General features: G+C 48.2%; 1 protein-coding gene across 1 annotated transcript; it reads right to left on the bottom strand.

Annotated features, from left to right (window-relative positions):
- Positions 1–1,973: 1,973 nt before the first annotated feature.
- Positions 1,974–16,799, bottom strand: LOC118469200 (uncharacterized). Its single transcript, XM_055007966.1, has 15 exons — positions 16,509–16,799; positions 15,276–15,349; positions 14,151–14,436; positions 13,721–14,077; positions 5,314–5,471; positions 5,145–5,211; positions 4,987–5,006; positions 4,801–4,895; positions 4,633–4,709; positions 4,490–4,508; positions 3,796–4,181; positions 3,263–3,711; positions 2,849–3,173; positions 2,517–2,762; positions 1,974–2,114 (listed from the first exon to the last, which is right to left on the bottom strand). Exons 1-15 carry the CDS (start codon positions 16,797–16,799, stop codon positions 2,067–2,069), a joined length of 2,898 nt encoding a protein of 965 aa, XP_054863941.1. The 3' UTR covers positions 1,974–2,066.
- Positions 16,800–19,187: the final 2,388 nt, after the last annotated feature.

Below are 19,187 nucleotides of genomic sequence, written 5' to 3'. Positions count from 1 at the left end.
TTTAGGCTGCTGGGTTTTCATTAAAATAAAACAAATCATAGATAACAAGAGCTTCATATCTGCTCTTACCACTGAGACAGGGTCCTCTGATTCAGCTCAAAGAGCTGGATGGTGGTCTGAGCCATCAGACGCGGGCACACCAGCACTGCCTCTCTGATGGCCACGTAGTCGGTGAGGACCAGGGACCACCGGGTCTTTGGGACCCCACCGACACGGGCTGTGGCGGGGTGGAGACGGCAGAGCTGGCTGCAAACGGCCTCGACCAGGCGACTGGCGCTGGGCCAGTTTGCAGGGCCCGCGTTCTGTCCGAGCAGGCAGCTAGAAGGTAGTGAAGGATGAGATGGTTGTTACTGTACAGGACTGGAGCGGACGGTGGTGGAGGAATGGCTGTTTTAAAGAGACCTACCATTGGAGACTCTCCTTTCCAGGACAGGAGGCGTCCTCCCCTTCACTGCCTTGAACCGCCCCGTGGGCTGCCTCTCCTGGTGTCTGGCAGGGTAGACGACTCGGCGCTTGTCGCACTCTGGCAGGCGTTGCCAGAGTGCAATGAGCCTGTCTACCCTGCTGTCAGAGAGCCCCTGAAGGTTCCGGATCTTCACCAGGGCCTGGGCCAGCTTCAGGACATGTTGGTATCCTGGCTGACCATCAGGACCCTGGATCTCCTCCTGAAGAACCACAGGGGGACAAATGTAGAAATTGAGAAGCAGAAAGCATAAAGTGCTGTTAAATAGTTTCTCCAAGGTGCTTTTTATTTAGATGAAGAAACCGAATCCTCTGCTGTTACATTACTGGTGGTTAGTAGCTGCAGAAGTTACCTCAGAGTCAGAGGAGTGTGAGGCAGCCGGAGTTGGTCCTTCAGGGGCCTCAGGAGGGGCGTCCTGGTCAGGGGCGGCCGGACAGGATGGCTCAGACCTGGGTGCGTCAGCTGGATCACCTGACCGGGCTGCTGCCGCTGTGATGGCGGAGGGGGGACTCTGGCTCGAAGACCGTGGGGTCCCCGACATCATCCTCGAACCCCTCATCCGCCTCCTCCAGCGCCCGGATGGCAGCAGCCTCGTCCGGAGCGTCAGGGTCCAGACTGACATCCTCAAGCACACGTCCGGTCTGCTGGTACAGGTACTCCACCCCGATGAGCTCACCTGAGACAAAGCATAAGGAGGGTCAGACTCACCGCTCCAACAGCTGACATAATGACGGAGTGTTTTCATATCATCTACCTGTGTACGCAGCAGACCTGGTGAAGTCCTGAACCATGTGAAGGCCAAGCACCCGTTGGCTCTTCTGGTTCAGGATGTGCTTGAGGTGGCCACAGTAGGAGCGCAGAGACGCCACTTGCTCCTCAGCTGCAACCGGAGGTGCAGCTGCTGCTGCTCTGTCCTCATTCCACCTCACCAGTCCATCAACCAGGAACGCCTGGAAGTATTTGGCGCTGGCACTCGTACCTGACAAAACAGATTTTAATTCAGACATTAAGTGTACGGTATTAGCACACGTCATACACTCACTACATAATGTTTCTGTATTGCAGGCTGAGAGACAGGAGTTACCTGGGATGAACCGGTGGAGGTGGAGGTGGAAGGACTCCAGGGACGTGGAGCCCCTGGCGCAGCGATAAACCGGCAGGCTGACCCTGCCCTTTGTCAGCCTGCCGGTCTGGGTGTACAGCTGCACCCCCGGTGGGTCCTGAATGCAGCTGAGATGGCGTCTCTGCGTCTTCCAGATGTCCTGGATGCGGAGAGCGTCTAGCAGCGGGATGTCCAGGGTGTCGCGTCCGGCCGGACCGCCGAAGGTGTCCAGGAGGTCGTTGATGAGGAGTGCGGTCTCCTCGGCCCCACGCGTCCGCCGACGACAGTGGAGCCTCCACTTCTCCTTGGAGATCCTCCGGATCACTTCGGCATCCGTCAGGCCGACCATCCCGTGCTTCCCCTCCAGCTCGGACCGCTTGGCCTCAGCGAGACGGCGGGCATCTCCAGAGTCCACCTCGAAGATGCAATGAGACAGCTGCCTCATGAAAGTGGGGTAGAGCTGGTGAGACTCAGTGGTGACACCTGATGCGGCGCTTCGCATCAGGTGTCCAGCCAGATGTCCAGCCTCACCAGCAGCTGTCCCCACTCCTGTGAAACAGAAAAAAAAAAAAAAAAAAAAAACAGAATTAGAATTACAATAGCTTTATTGTCAAATACATGGCATGCCGAAAATAGAAAAAGCTTCCACTGGACGGTGCATAACAGCAAGCAGTAAGTATTAAAATATCAACATTAAATTAGAAAATCAAATGTATGTATGTATGTATGTATTTATATAATGATAATAATAATATTAATAAAACCATATTTAATAAGACAACATCAGAGTTGTAATTATCTGTGAGGTGGTTAGAATTTAAAGAGTTTTTATGTCCAATATGTTCTAAATGCTCAGAACAAAACCTGTCCTGACTCTGGTCTATGGTCACGTGGGTAAGGAACATGAATGATGTCTGACTGTCAGGAGTCACATTAATCTCAGGTACATACTGGAAATAAGGCAGCTGTCTTGGACACGCCGTCTCGGCTGCAGCAGTCCCGGTCTACGTAGATGAGCTGGGGGGGAGCTACCCCGGCGTGCTGGTATCGCCTCATCAATCCGGCCGCCATGCAGGACAGGCCCTCAGAGCCCTCTGAGGAGGTGAGGACACTGATGAGGACCTGCCCATGCTCGTTACCGACGTTGGTAACCCACGCGGCCGTGTCCGAGGCGATACCTGCGAGCTTCTTCGTCACCTGGACGGACACAGAGACGCACAGGTTTCAGTGAGTGACACACAGGTTTCAGTGAGAGACACGTCAAACAGATAAACTTCCTTTACCTTCTTGGTTGAATCCGTCTTCAGGATGGATCCAAAGGTGGATGTGATCCTGGCCTTGTACTCCTCCAGCCGCATCAGGACGTCATAGCCGTAGACCGTCAGCAGCCACTCGGCTGACGGCAGAGGGGGCATCTGGGGCGGTGGTAGAAACTGCCCCCTCACGGAGCACAAGGCCAGGAACTGCTCGCACACGCCGAGGTAGTGGATCGCTCTCCGCATCCAGGAGTCAGCGTGGGTCTCCCGCAGGGTGTTGCACAGCTGAGTGGCACTGTTGCCAAGAGTGCGGGACTTCAGCTGTGCAACCACCCTCAGGTCACAGGACAACCTGCAGCAACAAGCAGCAGCATCAGTCTCAGTCTCAGTTTCATCCATGTCCAACACGCAGGCACACAGTGTGGTTAAACTGGCTCTTACCTGTACGTGAGTACAGCAGGAAATTGGCAGCTGTAGGTGTGTGGCAGCTGCCTGATGATGCCCTGTGACCAGCCTCCGACCTTCTTCTTACATCGACGGCACTCTAGGTACTCAGTGGCCATGAGATACCAGCCGTCGATGTCCAGGACCCTCCGGATGGTCCTGTACAGCCCAGCCTTCATCATGGACCCTGTGCATGAAGGCTGGGGGCATGTCAGCTGCAGACGCCAGATCCTGTGTGGCATCCACAGGAACAGCCGACATGCGAAGAAGGGGTCGGGGGACGCGGGAGGCTGACTGTAGACCGGCCGGGTCTGGGGAGGGTACCACCAGAGGTTCAGGTCTCCGATGAGCCGTGGCCTCCCCGAGCTGTCCCTGGAAAACAGCACCCGGCCGATCCACTGCTGCTGCTCTGCAGTGAGAGCTGCTCTCCAGGAGTCAGGGAGCAACTAGAGAGAGAAAAATCAAACAACTTCAGCACCTGGGGAGCAACACAACACCTGACAGGCCACACCTACTGTCTGACAACTCACCTCAGCACTGCCAGCAGGTGGAGGGGGTGGTGGGGCAGCCATCTGCCCCGTCAGTGCAGGTGGTGGTGGTGGTGGAGCCTGGACCCGTGGGGCAGCCTGGACCGCTGGTGGTGGAGCCTGGACCACTGGTGTAGCCTGGGCTGGTGGTGGAGCCTGGGCCAGAGGTGGAGCCTGGACTGGTGGTGGAGCCTGGGCCAGAGGTGGAGCCTGGGCCAGAGGTGGAGCCTGGGCCAGAGGAGCATGAGGCTCCTGTGAGGCCTCCAGCATCTCCTCATCAGTGGGCTCCTCTGGCCCTGCTGTTTCTCCATGTTGCCCCCGTGGCAGGGAGGAGGTAACAGGAGGTGGAGGAGGAGGGAGGAGTGAGAGAGGGGCCTGTACTGCTGAGGCTGCAACAGAAATGTACAGTTTTAGTTCCATGAATGGAGTTAAGATGAGTTGAGGTTAAGGACCACAGCAGGACGGTTTACAGAATCAGAGAGACGTGATGAAAGCTAATTACACCGACGGCTGGATGCAGGCAGCAGCTGGAGGAGGGGGGGGGGTTATGCAGGTAAAGAAAAGCGGGACGGAGGAGAGGTGTGTCTACAGGTGATCTCATTAGTAAGGATGATTCAGGTTATGAGCAGCATGGCAGTTAGTGAACTGTGATTAACCCACAAAGACACCAGAAAGTTCTAATGTGACACTGACTTACTGTTTGGTTTCCAGTTCTTCTGTAATTCAAAAACATTTACAAAGTAGAAGGAAAAGACAAGTCAGCATGTATTCAAAGTTTCTGTTATCACCAACATGTTCCAGGTGTCAGTCTGTCTTTAATGAGTACTTACACTCCTCTACGTCAACTACTGCCTGGACCAGCTCTTCATCCGTGGGGTCCTCGGGTGGTTTTGAGGAAAGAGCTCGTCTGGAGGAGGCTGCAGTGGAAATACAGAAACATGAGGTAAACAGTGAGAAAAACAAGTAAAGTTTAACTCTGTATTTCATTGAGGCTGAACCAGAGCTCACCTGGAAATGCAGGCTTAGACACCACCAGCTTCTTTATCTTTGCCCGCATTTCCACCGCAGAGAGAGAACGCCGGCCAGAGACAAAGGCTGCAAATCTGAAACCGAACCACACAAGAAATATAAATATTCCTTCAAAAAAACCCTCAAAGATCACCAAAGTCAAACATCAGCAAATGAAACACATACTGGGATGCAGCTCTGGGACCCTGCGTCGAAGCCGAGACAGAGGCAGAGCTGCTGCTGACGGTGGAGGAGGTGGAGGTCCTGGTAGCGGTGGTGGTGGCAGCAGCAGCAGCAGCAGCAGCAGCAGCAGGGTTCCTCCTCTGTCTGTCTCGGCTTCTGACGTAGCGGACGGCGTTCTCCATCTGCGTGCCTGGAGCTGGCGCCTTCCTCCTCAGGTAGTTGACGAATCTGCAGATGATAAAGGTCCTCAGGTGACTGAGATCTTCACTGATCATCCAGCAGATGTTCTATCATGACAGAATCTTTAAATGTTTTACGGTGAAAACATACCGGATCTTCTTGGGGTCCTCAGCCTCGTACAGGCTCTGCAGGGTCTCAAATTTGAAGTCACCGAAGCCAACAAGGGCCTGTCCCTCCTGCCCAGGCTGGAGGGACTTCACCCGGGCCTCCTCAAACGCATTGTGGAACCTAACGGCTTCCACAAAGTCCTGGTAGTAGGAGAATTGGGAGGAGAGTGATCGCGAGATGCTGTGAGATCGCGAGATTCAGTGAGAGTGATGTAATTCAACATGGCGGCTCCCAGCTGCTAGATGAGAAGTAAACAAATCGCCGCTATCTCGACGTATTTGTATGAAAAATAAATAAATAAATAAAACAACAACCTAACTAAATAGCCTGCTCAAGATCGGAAACGGTAGTGCTCACAGTGGAGGACCTTGAGAACTTTATTGACGACTACTTCGTCCGGTGCACGATGGAAGACGCCAACCCGAGCAAGAGGAAGAAGGCAGACTCCTCGACGGACACACAAGACTTGGAGGTCACGGATATCCAGGTAAGTGTTCTCGAGTCAATTAATAAGAAGCTCGATATCCTTAGCTTGCTTCACCAGGAGATAAAAGACCTGAAAGCAAGCCTGGAGTTCACCCACCAGCAGATCGAGGATCTGCAGAGGGACAACACCGAACTCCGGTCCACGCTGACAGCGGTCACTTCAGAGGTGTGTACACTTAAAAAAGAAAACAAAACCCTGAGGGAGACCGTCCTGGACATCCAGTCGAGGAGCATGCGGGACAACCTGATCTTTTCTGGTATCCCTGAGTCCACACCGGATAACCCAGAGACCCTTGTTAAAAACTTCATGGTGTCGGCGCTTAAAATCCCTGCGGAAACGGTGAAAAACATCACTTTCCACCGCGTCCACCGGCTCGGACCCCGAGGAGGAAACCGACACCGCCCCATCATTGCAAAGTTCGAGCACTTCCAGCAGAAAGTGCTCGTAAGAAGCAAAGGACGGGAGCTGAAAGGCACGTCGTTCGGAATGAACGACCAGTTTCCCAGGGAAATCAACGAGAGGCGCAAAGTATTATATCCCATCATGAAAGAACACAGACAGAAAGGTAAACGGACTGCACTGGTTGTGGACAAACTATACATAGATGGGCAGCTATTTCGGGAACCCTCCATTACCCCCTGGCTCTTCTAAAAAAAAAAAAAAAAAAAAAAATGGCTTAAAGGTTTAATATATCACTTAGTCATTTATGTTAGAAAATGTTATAAAAAAAAAAAAAAAAAAACTCACAGGTGTAAATGTCTCACTCTCCTAACCTACACTCCCCACTGGAGAACCCCCTCCTCCTTCTACTTTTCTCTCTCTCCCTCTCTATATGTCTCCCTTTAGCTCTCTCCCCCTCTCACACACTCACCCTCCACACTCTCACTCACACTCTATGTACCCCCCATGTTTATTGTGCTTGTATGTTTTATAATGTGTTTGTTGATAGTTTTTCAGGCAATGATGTGCTATTATATAATGTATATATAGATCCTGACCTGCTGTATACATCTCTCTCCAACACTCACAGCTCACAGACAGCAACAGACAGCTCACAAGGACACACACAGATGTTATATTACATTACTACATACTCAGTGACAGAACATCTTCTCTCTGTATGTTCAAGTTTAATATCGTAACCTGGAATGTTCATGGCATACGCTCACAAACAAAAAGAGTTAAAATCATGGACTATGTCTCTAAATTAAAAGCAGATATTTTGCTCCTTCAAGAAACACATTTACTACAGTCGGAAGAAAAATGTTTATCAGACTCGAATTATAGTATTATCTTTTCATCTTGTTATAACAGCAGACAAAGAGGGGTCTCCATTCTAGTCCATAAGAGAATTCCATTCACTTTAAACAGTACAGTAACGGACTCAGAGGGCAGATATATTATTATCCAGGCAACAATCTTTAATAAATTATATTCTATTGTAAACCTCTATGCTCCGAATAATGAAGATCCAGCATTCTTTCACACTGTTTTCTCTCACTTAGCAGACTTATCTGCTAACTCAGTAACTATTATCGGTGGTGACTTCAACATAGTTTTAAACCCTTCAGTAGATCGATCTAATAGTCCAATACACGTTAAACAGTCACAATCAGTTAAAGTCATACATGACTATATGAAAGATTTCGGACTAGACGACGTCTGGAGACTCAAAAACCCTACAAAGAGGGACTATACGTTTTTCTCTCCGGTGCACAAAACATTTTCAAGAATTGACTTTTTCCTCTTAAATAACTCTATCGCACATAAAGTTACTACTAAAATCCACCCAATCATTATCAGCGACCATGCACCAATATCACTCAGCCTGCAAACAGATTCCATCCCTAAACCTCCTCAGACTTGGCGCCTCAACATCTCTCTACTCAAAGATCCAGAATTTGATCGAGTAATAAGGAGTGAGTGGGCAGACTTTCTAAAAAACAATGACTCTAATGACTTATCTCCATCTTTGCTTTGGGAAACTGGAAAGGCCGTAATCAGAGGTAAAATAATATCATACTCCTCATACAAGAAAAAAAAAGATCTACAAACAGAGAAAGAAATTGAAGAAAAAATTAAACAACTTACAGAGAATTATGCAATAAACCCAAGTGATCAATTATGGTCCGAACTACAAAATGCAAAACTAAACCTCGATAATATCCTATCCAAGAAAACAGAGTTTTTATTACAACAACTAAGATATAATGATTTTGAACACAATAATAAATCTGGAAAATTTCTGGCGAACCAACTCCAGCGCAATAAAGAAAAATCCTTCATAACAGCAATTCAGGATCCCTCAGGAAAGTATACTCAGTCACCTCAGGAAATCAACCAGACCTTCTATAATTATTACCAGAGTTTATACTCAGCAGCAGTTAACCCAAACATAGAAGATATACATAATTTTCTCAACAATCTAAACATGCCCGAACTAACGTCAAATTACAGAGACATATTAGATGCTCCACTGACTATGAAAGAATTACAATGTGCATTAGACAGTATGCCAGCAGGCAAGGCACCTGGTCCTGATGGTTTCCCTGCTGAATTTCTTAAACATTTTTGGTCAATGTTAGCACCCCTTTTCTTCAGGACAGTGACAGAGATTAAAAATAATGGTTATATCAGTCCGCACATGAATACAGCTGCAATTAAATTATTATTGAAACCAGACAAAGATCCTACGCTTCCCTCTAGCTATCGACCTCTGTCACTAATCAACACCGACATCAAAATTATCTCAAAAGCTCTCGCCTCTAGGCTGGAGAAAATCATCCCATCAATAATTCACAGCGATCAAACAGGATTTATAAATGGCCGACACTCCACCAACAACATCAGAAGACTTCTAAATCTAATCTCTTTGACGCAACGCCACAACAAAGAAGCTATTGTTATGTCACTAGACGCAGAAAAAGCCTTTGACAAAGTTAATTGGTCCTTTCTCTTTGCTGTGCTCCACAAATTTGGCTTTGGAGAATCATTTATCCAGTGGGTATCAGCTCTGTACAACTCACCCAAGGCTACAGTCACCACTAATGGGATCACTTCACAAAGCTTCAGTCTGCAAAGGGGAACGAGACAGGGATGCCCACTCTCTCCCTTATTGTTTGCGATCTTTATCGAACCATTAGCAACAGCTGTACGTCAGAACACCGATATCAAAGGTATCTGTGCTCTGGAGTCTGAACATAAAATTAACCTATACGCAGATGACATTTTACTTTATCTACAAGAACCCAAAACTTCAGTAAAGGAAGTATTTAACCTCATCACAACCTTCTCGCGTCTTTCAGACTACTCCGTCAACTGGTCAAAATCAATTATATTACCTTTAACAGAAAACTCGTGGAAGCCCGCAGCCCAAAACTCGCATTATTCTTTTCCTACTGGCAACATCAGATATCTGGGCATAAATATTTCCTCCAAACTCTCAGAATTAGTTCACCTGAACTTCACTCCACTTTTGGACAAAGTCTGTGATGATCTGAGGCGTTGGAACAACCTCCCCATCTCCCTTTTGGGACGAATAGCTACAGTCAAAATGAAAATATTACCTAAAATCAACTATCTTTTCTCCATGATTCCATTTAAACCCACATCAAAGTGGTTCCAATCATTAGACTCCGCTATTGGTAAATTCTACTCAAAGAATAAAAAGGCTAAAATCAGTCTGACTACCCTCCAGAAGAATAAATCCGAAGGGGGACTGGAGGCTCCCAACTTCATGTATTATTATTTATCCAACCAAATACAATATCTCACCAAATGGATACATCCTCATGAAGAATATAACTCCTGGCTGGAACTAGAACAGTTAGATTGTAACCAGATCAAAATCTCTGACCTTCCCTTTATCACTTCTGCCCTTAAACATCACTCCTGCTTCAAGAACCCTATGATCGCTTCCACCTTGTCTGCTTGGTGGAAAGCACTGGAAACCACAGGCTCCCAATTAAAACCCAGTATACTCTCCCCAATCTGGCACAACCCTGATTTTGCAAACAACAAAATAGCTCTTTATTTCAGCACATGGGCAGAGAGAGGAGTCACTCACCTCCATCACCTTCTGGATGATAACACATTTAGGACATATATAAACTTATTCCAAACATTTGAAATAAGAAATGGAAATTTTCTTCAGTACCTACAGGTAAAGAAGACTATTACAAGTAGAATTCCATCGCTTCAGACTACTTTACAGCCAACGGATTTACAGCCACCTGAATTTGTCGACTACATTGTGAAACTCTCTCCAAGAAATAAGAAGAATCTCTCAAAAATTTATGGTTTACTCTCAAAGACACACTCTATACACCTACCAACTCAAAAATGGGAAAAAGACGTATCCAAATCTTTTGACTCTGATTTTTGGACCCAAATCTGTGAAAACACATTTAAAATGACTAAAAACACCAACTTACAATTGATCCAATTTAAGGTGCTTCACAGAACGCATATAACGCAATATAAACTGTATAAAATGGGCTTCTCACGCTCAGACACATGTACGCAATGCACCCAAAACATGACTGACACTTACTTTCACGCTCTGTGGCTTTGTACACCCGTCTATCAATTCTGGGTAACAATCACGCAGAAACTCTCCAATATTTTGGACTGCGGGATTCCACATTCCCCGAACGTTTGCCTAATTGGTGATCTAACGCAAACAGCCCTTCCAGACATTCATATCCAACCCACACTTGCAGCTATCGCCATTGCCAAAAAGACAATTTTAGTTAACTGGAAAGATAAGAAAGCCCTCAACATCACCCATTGGCTGAACCTCCTCACAGAACACATTTCACTAGAGAGAATATCTGCTATCAGAAAAAACCATTTGGACTCCTTCAAAGAAAAATGGTCTCCATTTATTAAATCAATAAATATTAATCTATAGCCTCCGCTTGTATGTGGGCGTATGCCATTTCCCTCATAAAATTGTAATTATTATTCTGTCTGTGTGTATGGTCTGACTTCTCTCTGCTTTATTTCAGCTTATTAACCCTCTACCTTTTTAAGTAGGATGGCACCATGGACTTCAAGGCTGTGTGCATACACTGGTGGTGTCCCTTCCCTATTGCTCTTGGGGTTGCTCTCTGGCTCTGCGGGGCCTGCGTGGCTCGGGCCCCTCTGCCTGGGGGTGGGTGTCCCCGGTGTCTCTCCCTTTGAGTCCTGGGTCTGCTGGGTCTGTGCGCTCTCCTGGGGCCTTGGGGGTGGCGGCGGCTGGTCTCTTCTGGGGCGCCCTGGCTGGCCCTGGGGTTTGGGGTGGGTCGGCCCTCCGGTCGCTCCCCTGTCCTTTCCTGCTCTGCTTCCCTCCTCCTCCCTCCTCTCCTGCCTGGCCGCTCGTCCTCGTCCCTCTCCCTCCCCTGGGGGGGCTGGGGGCCCTCCGCTGCCTGGGGGTCTGGCATGGGGGCCGGGTGGTCTCTCTGGGGGGGTGGCTCTGGCTCATCCGGGCACAGGCCTTGGTACTTGCCTGTGTGCCGCCACTGGAGATAAATTTCTGCTGGCTGGGGGCTTCTGTCCGGGCCCGGTGCTGTCCTGGGGAGTAGTGGGGTGGGTGGGGTCTCGGTGGTGCTGCGGAGTGGGCGCCCTGCATCCTGGACGTGCCGGCTCCGGGGTGGGCGTGGGGGCTCATGGCCCTTGCTTCCTAGTGGTGCGGCCTGGTCCTCCCTCCGGGGCAGGGTGCTGCATGCGGCTGGCCCGTGGTGGGGCTGTGGCGCCTACCGGGGCGCTGCTCTAGCGCTGCGACTTCTGGGGGTTTCGGTGCTGGCCGGGCCGGTCGGGTTCGTGTGGGCTCACCTTGGCCTCTTGCCTCTGGGCTCTGGGGGCCCTCTGCATCAGTACCGGTGGTCTTACTACCTGTCTCCCCCGCTGCTCTCTCCTCATGGGCCGGATCCACACCAGACTGCCTCTTACTGTGCACTTCACACACTCCACACGTCACTGTATATAGTTAGTCTTAGGCACATATAGGGACACAACAGCTAGGGCCCCGAGAGCAGGTGGGGGCAGGAATGATGGGCTCTGTGGTGGGGGCGGATGGCAGGGCTCTACGGCCTTGTCTCTTCCCCATCACCCTCTTGCTTGCCTCCCCTGCTCTCTAATTTCTTTTTAATGCACCACATACACTCACACCTTGGGGGTAGGTCTGGGACGGCTCGGGGAACTTGGGGCCAGGGTAGGCTGCAGAGTAGCCATCCTCTGTGGTCCTCTGGCCCGCCCCCCTGGACGCCTCGCCCAGCCTCCCCACTTTTAATGCACCACATGACACTCAGGGTTACACTATCACGGTGCAGGGATAATGTCTCCAGTCTGGGATCGGGAGACATATTAACAGGGAGTAATGGGGGGATCTCACTAATTTGGCCTCACTGGTGGGACCGGCCCCCTTATAGCTATGGTGTGGCGGGGGGTGGACCATCATCCGTGTTGCTGTGCTGGGGGGGTCCCCGGGACCTGGGGGCTGTGGTCGGGGGGGGTTCTCCTGCGTGCCCGACGGGTCCGGGCAGGTGCGATGGCTCTTGGTGGGCTGCGGGGGCTGGATTGGCCGTCCTGGTGGGCGCTGTGGCTGTCTGCGGGCTGGTGGCATGTGGTGGCTCTGTCCCTGGTGGTTGTCAGGGCTCATTGCGGGGGAGTGGGGGCCCTGGGAGTACTGCGCTCACCTGGGGCCTGGTGCGGGGGGGTATGCGGGGTGCCCTCCCTGTCGGCGTCGCCGGGCCCCACCACACTGTCCATTTTTACCTCTGGACTCACATCGGGTCCCGGCTTCCGATTTCCTCTGGCCGGCTCCCGGGTGGCGGCCTGCCTTGTGATGGGCTGGTTGCCATCCCTTCGGTGGGCCGCTCGGCCCCTGTGTCTGGCTTCCTGGCTGTGTGGGGCCGTTGGCCCCCTTGGGGGAGGGAGAGGGGGTGGGGGTGGGCGGGTTCGGGTGGTGGGGTGGGGGGTTTGGTGGGGACTGGGGTGGGCGGGGGTTAGGGTTTGGGTGGCGGGTGGGGTCCTCGTGCCCCGGGCCACCTGGGTCGGTCTGGGCGCGCAGGGGGTGTCAGTAGCTGCTCCCCTCTTGTTCTCCGGGTTCGCGTCGTTCACGGTGGCCCCGGTGGCTCTCTGGGGGTGCCGCCCTGTGGCTCCTACGGCCCGGGGGGGAGGGATGCCCTGTTGACTTGGCCCTGCCTTGCCGTGACTGCTGTTCTGGGCTTCGGGGTTCTTCACACTTGCATGTTTGATCAGGTCTTGCCAGCTACTGCCGAGTCCCATTTCAGCGATTGATGGGTCCCGCCAGAATGTGCTGAGAATTTCTCCAGTCTCTACCCTAAACTCATTCTCTCTCGCACTAGTATCCTTTTCTGGCCTATTCTATTCTATTCTATACTATCAAGACACCCACAATTATGGTGCTCAGTACCATTTGTTCATTTATTATTGAATCTCTTTTTCTTTTGTGTTGGTTTGGTTTTCTTTTCTTTTTTCAAATTTTTATTTATTTATTTATTTTTTTTATTGATGGGCAATTAGTAGTTGGGCATAACACACCACCTTACAATCTTTAATTGCAATAGCAACGCCTGTTATTTTCTATCCCTGTTCATCCTGTTCGTCCTGTTCGTTCTGTCCAGTCTTTGTTTCCCCCACACATCACTGAGGTGTAGCACTGCCCTCCCTGGCTCATAATAGGGAATTCTAATAAAGAATATCTGCTTAGCTTTCAGGGAGGGCCGGTGATGGTCACACACATGCACTAAATTTTAAAATATTTGGCTGCAAGACTAAAATATGCATCAATCTCATAAAATGTTGACTCCCCTTTTGTGGAGTTAAACAATGAGAACAAATGCAGACAAAAAAAGAGAAAAAAAAAAAAAAAAAAAAAAAAAGAAACTGCCCCCTCACGGAGCACAAGGCCAGGAACTGCTCGCACACGCCGAGGTAGTGGATCGCTCTCCGCATCCAGGAGTCAGCGTGGGTCTCCCGCAGGGTGTTGCACAGCTGAGTGGCACTGTTGCCAAGAGTGCGGGACTTCAGCTGTGCAACCACCCTCAGGTCACAGGACAACCTGCAGCAACAAGCAGCAGCATCAGTCTCAGTCTCAGTTTCATCCATGTCCAACACGCAGGCACACAGTGTGGTTAAACTGGCTCTTACCTGCCCAGGCTGGAGGGACTTCACCCGGGCCTCCTCAAACGCATTGTGGAACCTAACGGCTTCCACAAAGTCCTGGTAGTCTGAGGAGTACCGGGTGAAGGCATCCTGCAGGTCCACAAACCAGAATTAGAGCTGCAGTCAGAATGTATGTCACAATAAATCAGGTCCAGTCATTCACCTTGTTGGCCATCAGCGGGGACTGAGACCCTGTCCTCTCTCGCTCCTTCTGGTGAGAGGAAACCAGATTAACGGCATAGCCCACGTCGTTCTCCAGGAGCCAGTGGAAGGTCTGGCCCTGGTACCGGCCGAACTGGACCCTCCACCGGCTCAGCACCAGGGTGGCGTTGGTGACGTCGCCACCCTCGGAGACGACGTGGGCCCGGGCCTCCTCCTCCACCTCTGGCCGCTGGTCTGGCCCTGTAGCCGGCCTGCCGGGGCCCCAGAGCCTGAGCCTCTGGCGAGGCCTTCAGCAGGAGGGTCCCGTTAGGGGCCCTTTTAAAAGTTGGATGTTCCATCTAAGCAAAGAAAATGAAAATTAGCAGAGAAATGCAGCAGCACTGAAAGATTACTGAGAACAGAAAATCGATGAAGGACACCAGTGAGGACAACTTACTGTTTACAAAGATAAATCTGAGCTCAGTTCCTGTAAAGAACAGAAAACTCTTCAACCAGTTTATCAGACATCTATTTAGATTACTGACAACTTTACACATCAACAGTCTCTCATTTTATATATATATATATATATATATATACACATGTATACACACATATATATATATATACACATACACACATCTATCTATATACACACACACACACACACACACACACACACACACGCATATATCTGTTCTTCAATGTTTTTCTATATGTACATTCAATACATATACACATATATACACGTGCGCACATGTACACATATATACACGTGTATTTCACACATATACATATACGTAACCACATACATATACACATGTAAACATGTTACTGCTTATTTATTACAGTCATAAAACCTCACATTAAGCTGTTTAATCTAGAGAACGGACATCCCAGCATGAATGTTAGCCAGCTACCACAACACACGGAGAACACGATATGATGCTACGCTAATACCACACGATGAAAACATCACATCAGTTTGTGACACGAAGTCACGACTTTTCCACCATTATTTTTACATGTCCAGTTCAAAAACATACTACGGTACCTCAGTGGGATGACAGTCAATCAAACTCGTGATTTTTAAATAAGTTTTGCACAATTACGTCGTTAAAATGACAGAAGATGCTGCGGTACTTACAGTAGATTCGGCGAGAATACACTATTGCGCAAGTGCGGCGCAATGGTGCTTGGGAAGTCCCGAGGGCACGTGACCTAATTGGAACAACCGGGCTATCCGATTGGGCGCCAAAAACTCGACAGCAGAGATTGGAACGAGCGAGCGATGTGATTGGCCGAGCGGAAACAGTAGTAAGCGGGTCGCACTCAGCACCATGACAGAGGAGAGGGTGCCCGGGAGTACAAGAGGAAATTGGAACAATTGGAACAGAGAAGATTGGGAATTTATAGGCGAAAGGATGACACGCAAATTCGTGAAGCGGTTCTCATTTTCGTGGAACTTTAAAAAATCCCTCTGCATTTGGATTGAACTCAGCTTGAACTGCGTGAAGGACTTGAAAGTGGTTTGGCTTGAATGCGTGGCGTCCCTGTCACATTTTGCGGGGACAATCATTGCAGGACAAGGCACAATGGCAGCAAGGAATGAAATTGATCAGGTGGTGCATTGGTTGAACAGTGAATTACTGCAAATTCAAACAAGGTCAAACACAAAATGAACACAGAGAGATATAACAACAAATGAAATGAAATTCAACGACACAGTAAATGGCCACTAGGAGACATTAAACATCAACAGAGACACCAAAGAACAATGAGGCACAAAACAATCGCAAAGATGAAGAAAACAAGCACAACGATTAAGAAATTAACAGTGACACAAAATGAAGACAAAGAGACACAAAACAATCAGACAGTCCTACAATCACACACCGACACCAGCACAGTGAGGGGAGACCTTACTGCTGTGAGCCCTGTGAGAAATCTTTCAAAACAGCACAACAAATGACGCTTCATCAGAGACTTAACTGATTAGTTGGAGAGAAAACTCAGAAAAAAATGCCTGCATCCATCCTGGTTTGGTTGCTGTTTTTACCAGAACTTAAATGTGTTTTTCCTCCTGAAATGTCATGTGTCTATAGATAAAGTTACTGTAGAGGAAGAACCAGATGACTCAGAGAAAGTCTGTTGAAGTTCTGATTGATTTTCATTGATGATCCACTCATTGATTTATTTCCATGTTCTTGTGTCTTGTTGTCGTCTCCTCAGCTCCATATGAGCAGCGATGTCCTCCATCTCCTCCTCCATCTCCTCCTCCAGCTCCTCCTCCAACTCCTCCTCCATCTTTCCTGCCTCCAGTACCTGCTTTAGCTACAGATCCAGTGTTTTCATCTTAATCTCCTTCTCGGCCACCAACATCCTCCTTCTCCTCCCTCTCTGCATCCTCGTCCTCCACCTCGGTCTCCAACAATGGCGGCAGAACCGGCACTCGGCTTCCGCGGCGACGAGCCACTCGGACGTCTTCACCTACCACCTGGTTGCCATGGAGACGGTGGGCGTGTTGGGCTGTGCTTTGTTCTGTGTTGGCGTTTTCTTCGGCATGCTGTGGTCCATGGTGACGGGCCTCTACCTTTTCTCCGTCACCTCGTATGGACAGCTTCTCTTTCACACCCTCACCTGTGCAGAGCGCCACCTGGCCGTGGTTCATCCAATCACCTACCTGGGTCTGAGGCAAAGGGGCAGGGTCAGAGTCAGAAACTTTTGTGTTTTGTGCATTTGGCTGCTTTTCTTTGCTTCCTTCAGTCTCGTTGTAACTTTCAGCGCCGTCGCAGTTTTTGCATCTTGACTCTCACGGCCGCCGTCGTCTCTTTCTGCAGCCTGTCGGTTCTTCGCTCTCTGATTGGTCCAGGGCCAGGGGAAGGGGGCGGGGACAGGGAGCGAGTCCACCGATCAAAGATGAGGGCGTTCTACACCATCACGGCCATACTGGGAGCTCTGGTGTTGAGGTTTGGAGGCCATGTGCTGGTTGTGGTGGTCCACTCGTACTCTGCAGCCACTGAGTGTGTCCGGTGTGAGGTTCTGGTGTCGGGAGTCTGGTTCGGTCTGCCCAGCAGTCTGGTGTTACCGCTGCTGTTTCTGCACCGAGCAGGAAAACTGAGGTGGTGACACCGAGGACACACTTTGTCTTTGAACAGCCAACAGCAGGAAGTCAGGTAAATGAAAAATGGTCAAATTAGCAGAACATTTATAGGTGAGTGCAGTCAGAAGAAACAAATCAAGAAAAACTCTAAATGTTGTGAAATTTTCCAGTTAGAAAAAGACCAAATTTTGTTGTCAGACTGTTGAAACCACAGACTGACAGCTGATCTGCTCTGATTCCAGTTCTTGACTGTCAGATTTGGACTGATTCTGTTCCACTGATTGTTCGGGGATGAAGATGAGAAGAGACGCACATTTAATGGATCTGTTTGGTTTGAATCAGCTGCAGTTTAAAGTTACTGCTCATTTCAATCCTTCGTCCACGTTAAAGCAGACGGACTGACGGACGGATCACAGTGAGAACGTCTCTCAACAGCAGACTAAAGAAATATAGAAGATCAATGTTTTCATCAATCTGCAGGTATTTCTGCTCAACGCTTCCTTTTGCTGCCGGCGTCTAATGAAAACCTCATTTCTCCTGATTGTTTTCATTTGTTCAGAGTAAAATATTTGTTGAGAAAATCCAGTCAGTTCAGTAAAGAGATTTTTAAACATCTGGATGCATGAAACATGTAAAAAAACGACTTATCTGGAAAATGAACAAACACAGATACATGTGATTTTTGAACATTCATAATATGTTGAAGTCATTTAGTTCTTTATTTATTGGTTTAGTTCCTTGTTTTTTGAGACGAAAGTTGCACAATGTGAAAAATGTATGTGTAAAATAAAGTGATTCCTGCTCATTTAAAGAGTTAATATGAAATCTATAAATACACCGTGTGGCTTTAAATGGCGTATTCTGGTTATATAACATGCAAACACACACACATGAGGATTAACATAGAAACACTGTGGATGAAACAACAGTTCAGACACTCGGAGCAGAAGATCAGAAACTACAGATAAAATGAATTCATTTTAATCACCTCACAGAATAATAACAGATATTAATCATCAGTTTCTTGTGCTGCTGACTCTTTATTCTACATGTCTATACACAGTGTGCAGGACTCATATCAACACTTCATGATGGTTAAAACAACATTTCATCTGTAAAAACATCTGATATTTAGAGAACGTTAGATTTTATTCTTCAGGTGTGAGACGCTAAAAAGATATCTGAAGATAATCTGAGAGAAAAAGGAGCCGAAGTCGACTTTTGTTCAGGTTGAAACTTTTTATAAATCGTCTGTATGTGGCAGAAAAGTCCTTTCTTTTATTTTTTATTTTTGCATTTTTTTGAGTTTATATCAGAAAATAGCAAATGTTTATGAATAAAACAACCATAAAACATGTAGGTTCCACACTGTCGCCTGTATACTCTGTTTATAGTCCTGTTCAATGATTAAATGTTTTCAGAGGAAGTCTCAGTGGAAGTTATTCCATCCTCCATCAGAATATAAACACTCATGATTTTTATAAACCTACCTGCAGTTAACTGATGTACCTGAAATAAAAGTCAAACTCTTTCTTCTAGAAGTTTTTTTATATGACTAGTATTCAACCAAGATCAAGATGTCAAGATGTTTTGGTCTAAAAATGGTAGTTAGTGTTAATTAGCACATGTTAGCATGCTAGCATACTAAGCTAAGACAGTGACTGTTTGGTCTGCTAAACGTCAGCATTTTAGAATTCTCTTTATTAGCATGCACAAAACCAAGGAACAAATTCTGTGTAAAACAAACGAAAACTATGAAATTCAGGTATGATACTCCCCAAATTTGAGTTTAGATGTACAGACCAACTGCAGTTTTGCAAAGACATCACATTAAATCATCCCATCATTTCCGTCTGTTCAGTGACCACATCTTTAAAACGCTGAGCCTCTGGTTTTCAACGTGTTTTCTGTCAGATATTTGAATAACTCAGAGTAATCCTGATGACATTATTAAAA

The sequence above is a fragment of the Amphiprion ocellaris genome, chromosome 23, assembly GCF_022539595.1.
Source record: "Amphiprion ocellaris isolate individual 3 ecotype Okinawa chromosome 23, ASM2253959v1, whole genome shotgun sequence".
In the NCBI taxonomy this organism is placed as follows: domain Eukaryota; kingdom Metazoa; phylum Chordata; class Actinopteri; family Pomacentridae; genus Amphiprion; species Amphiprion ocellaris.
This window is presented reverse-complemented; position numbering and strand designations above follow the sequence as displayed.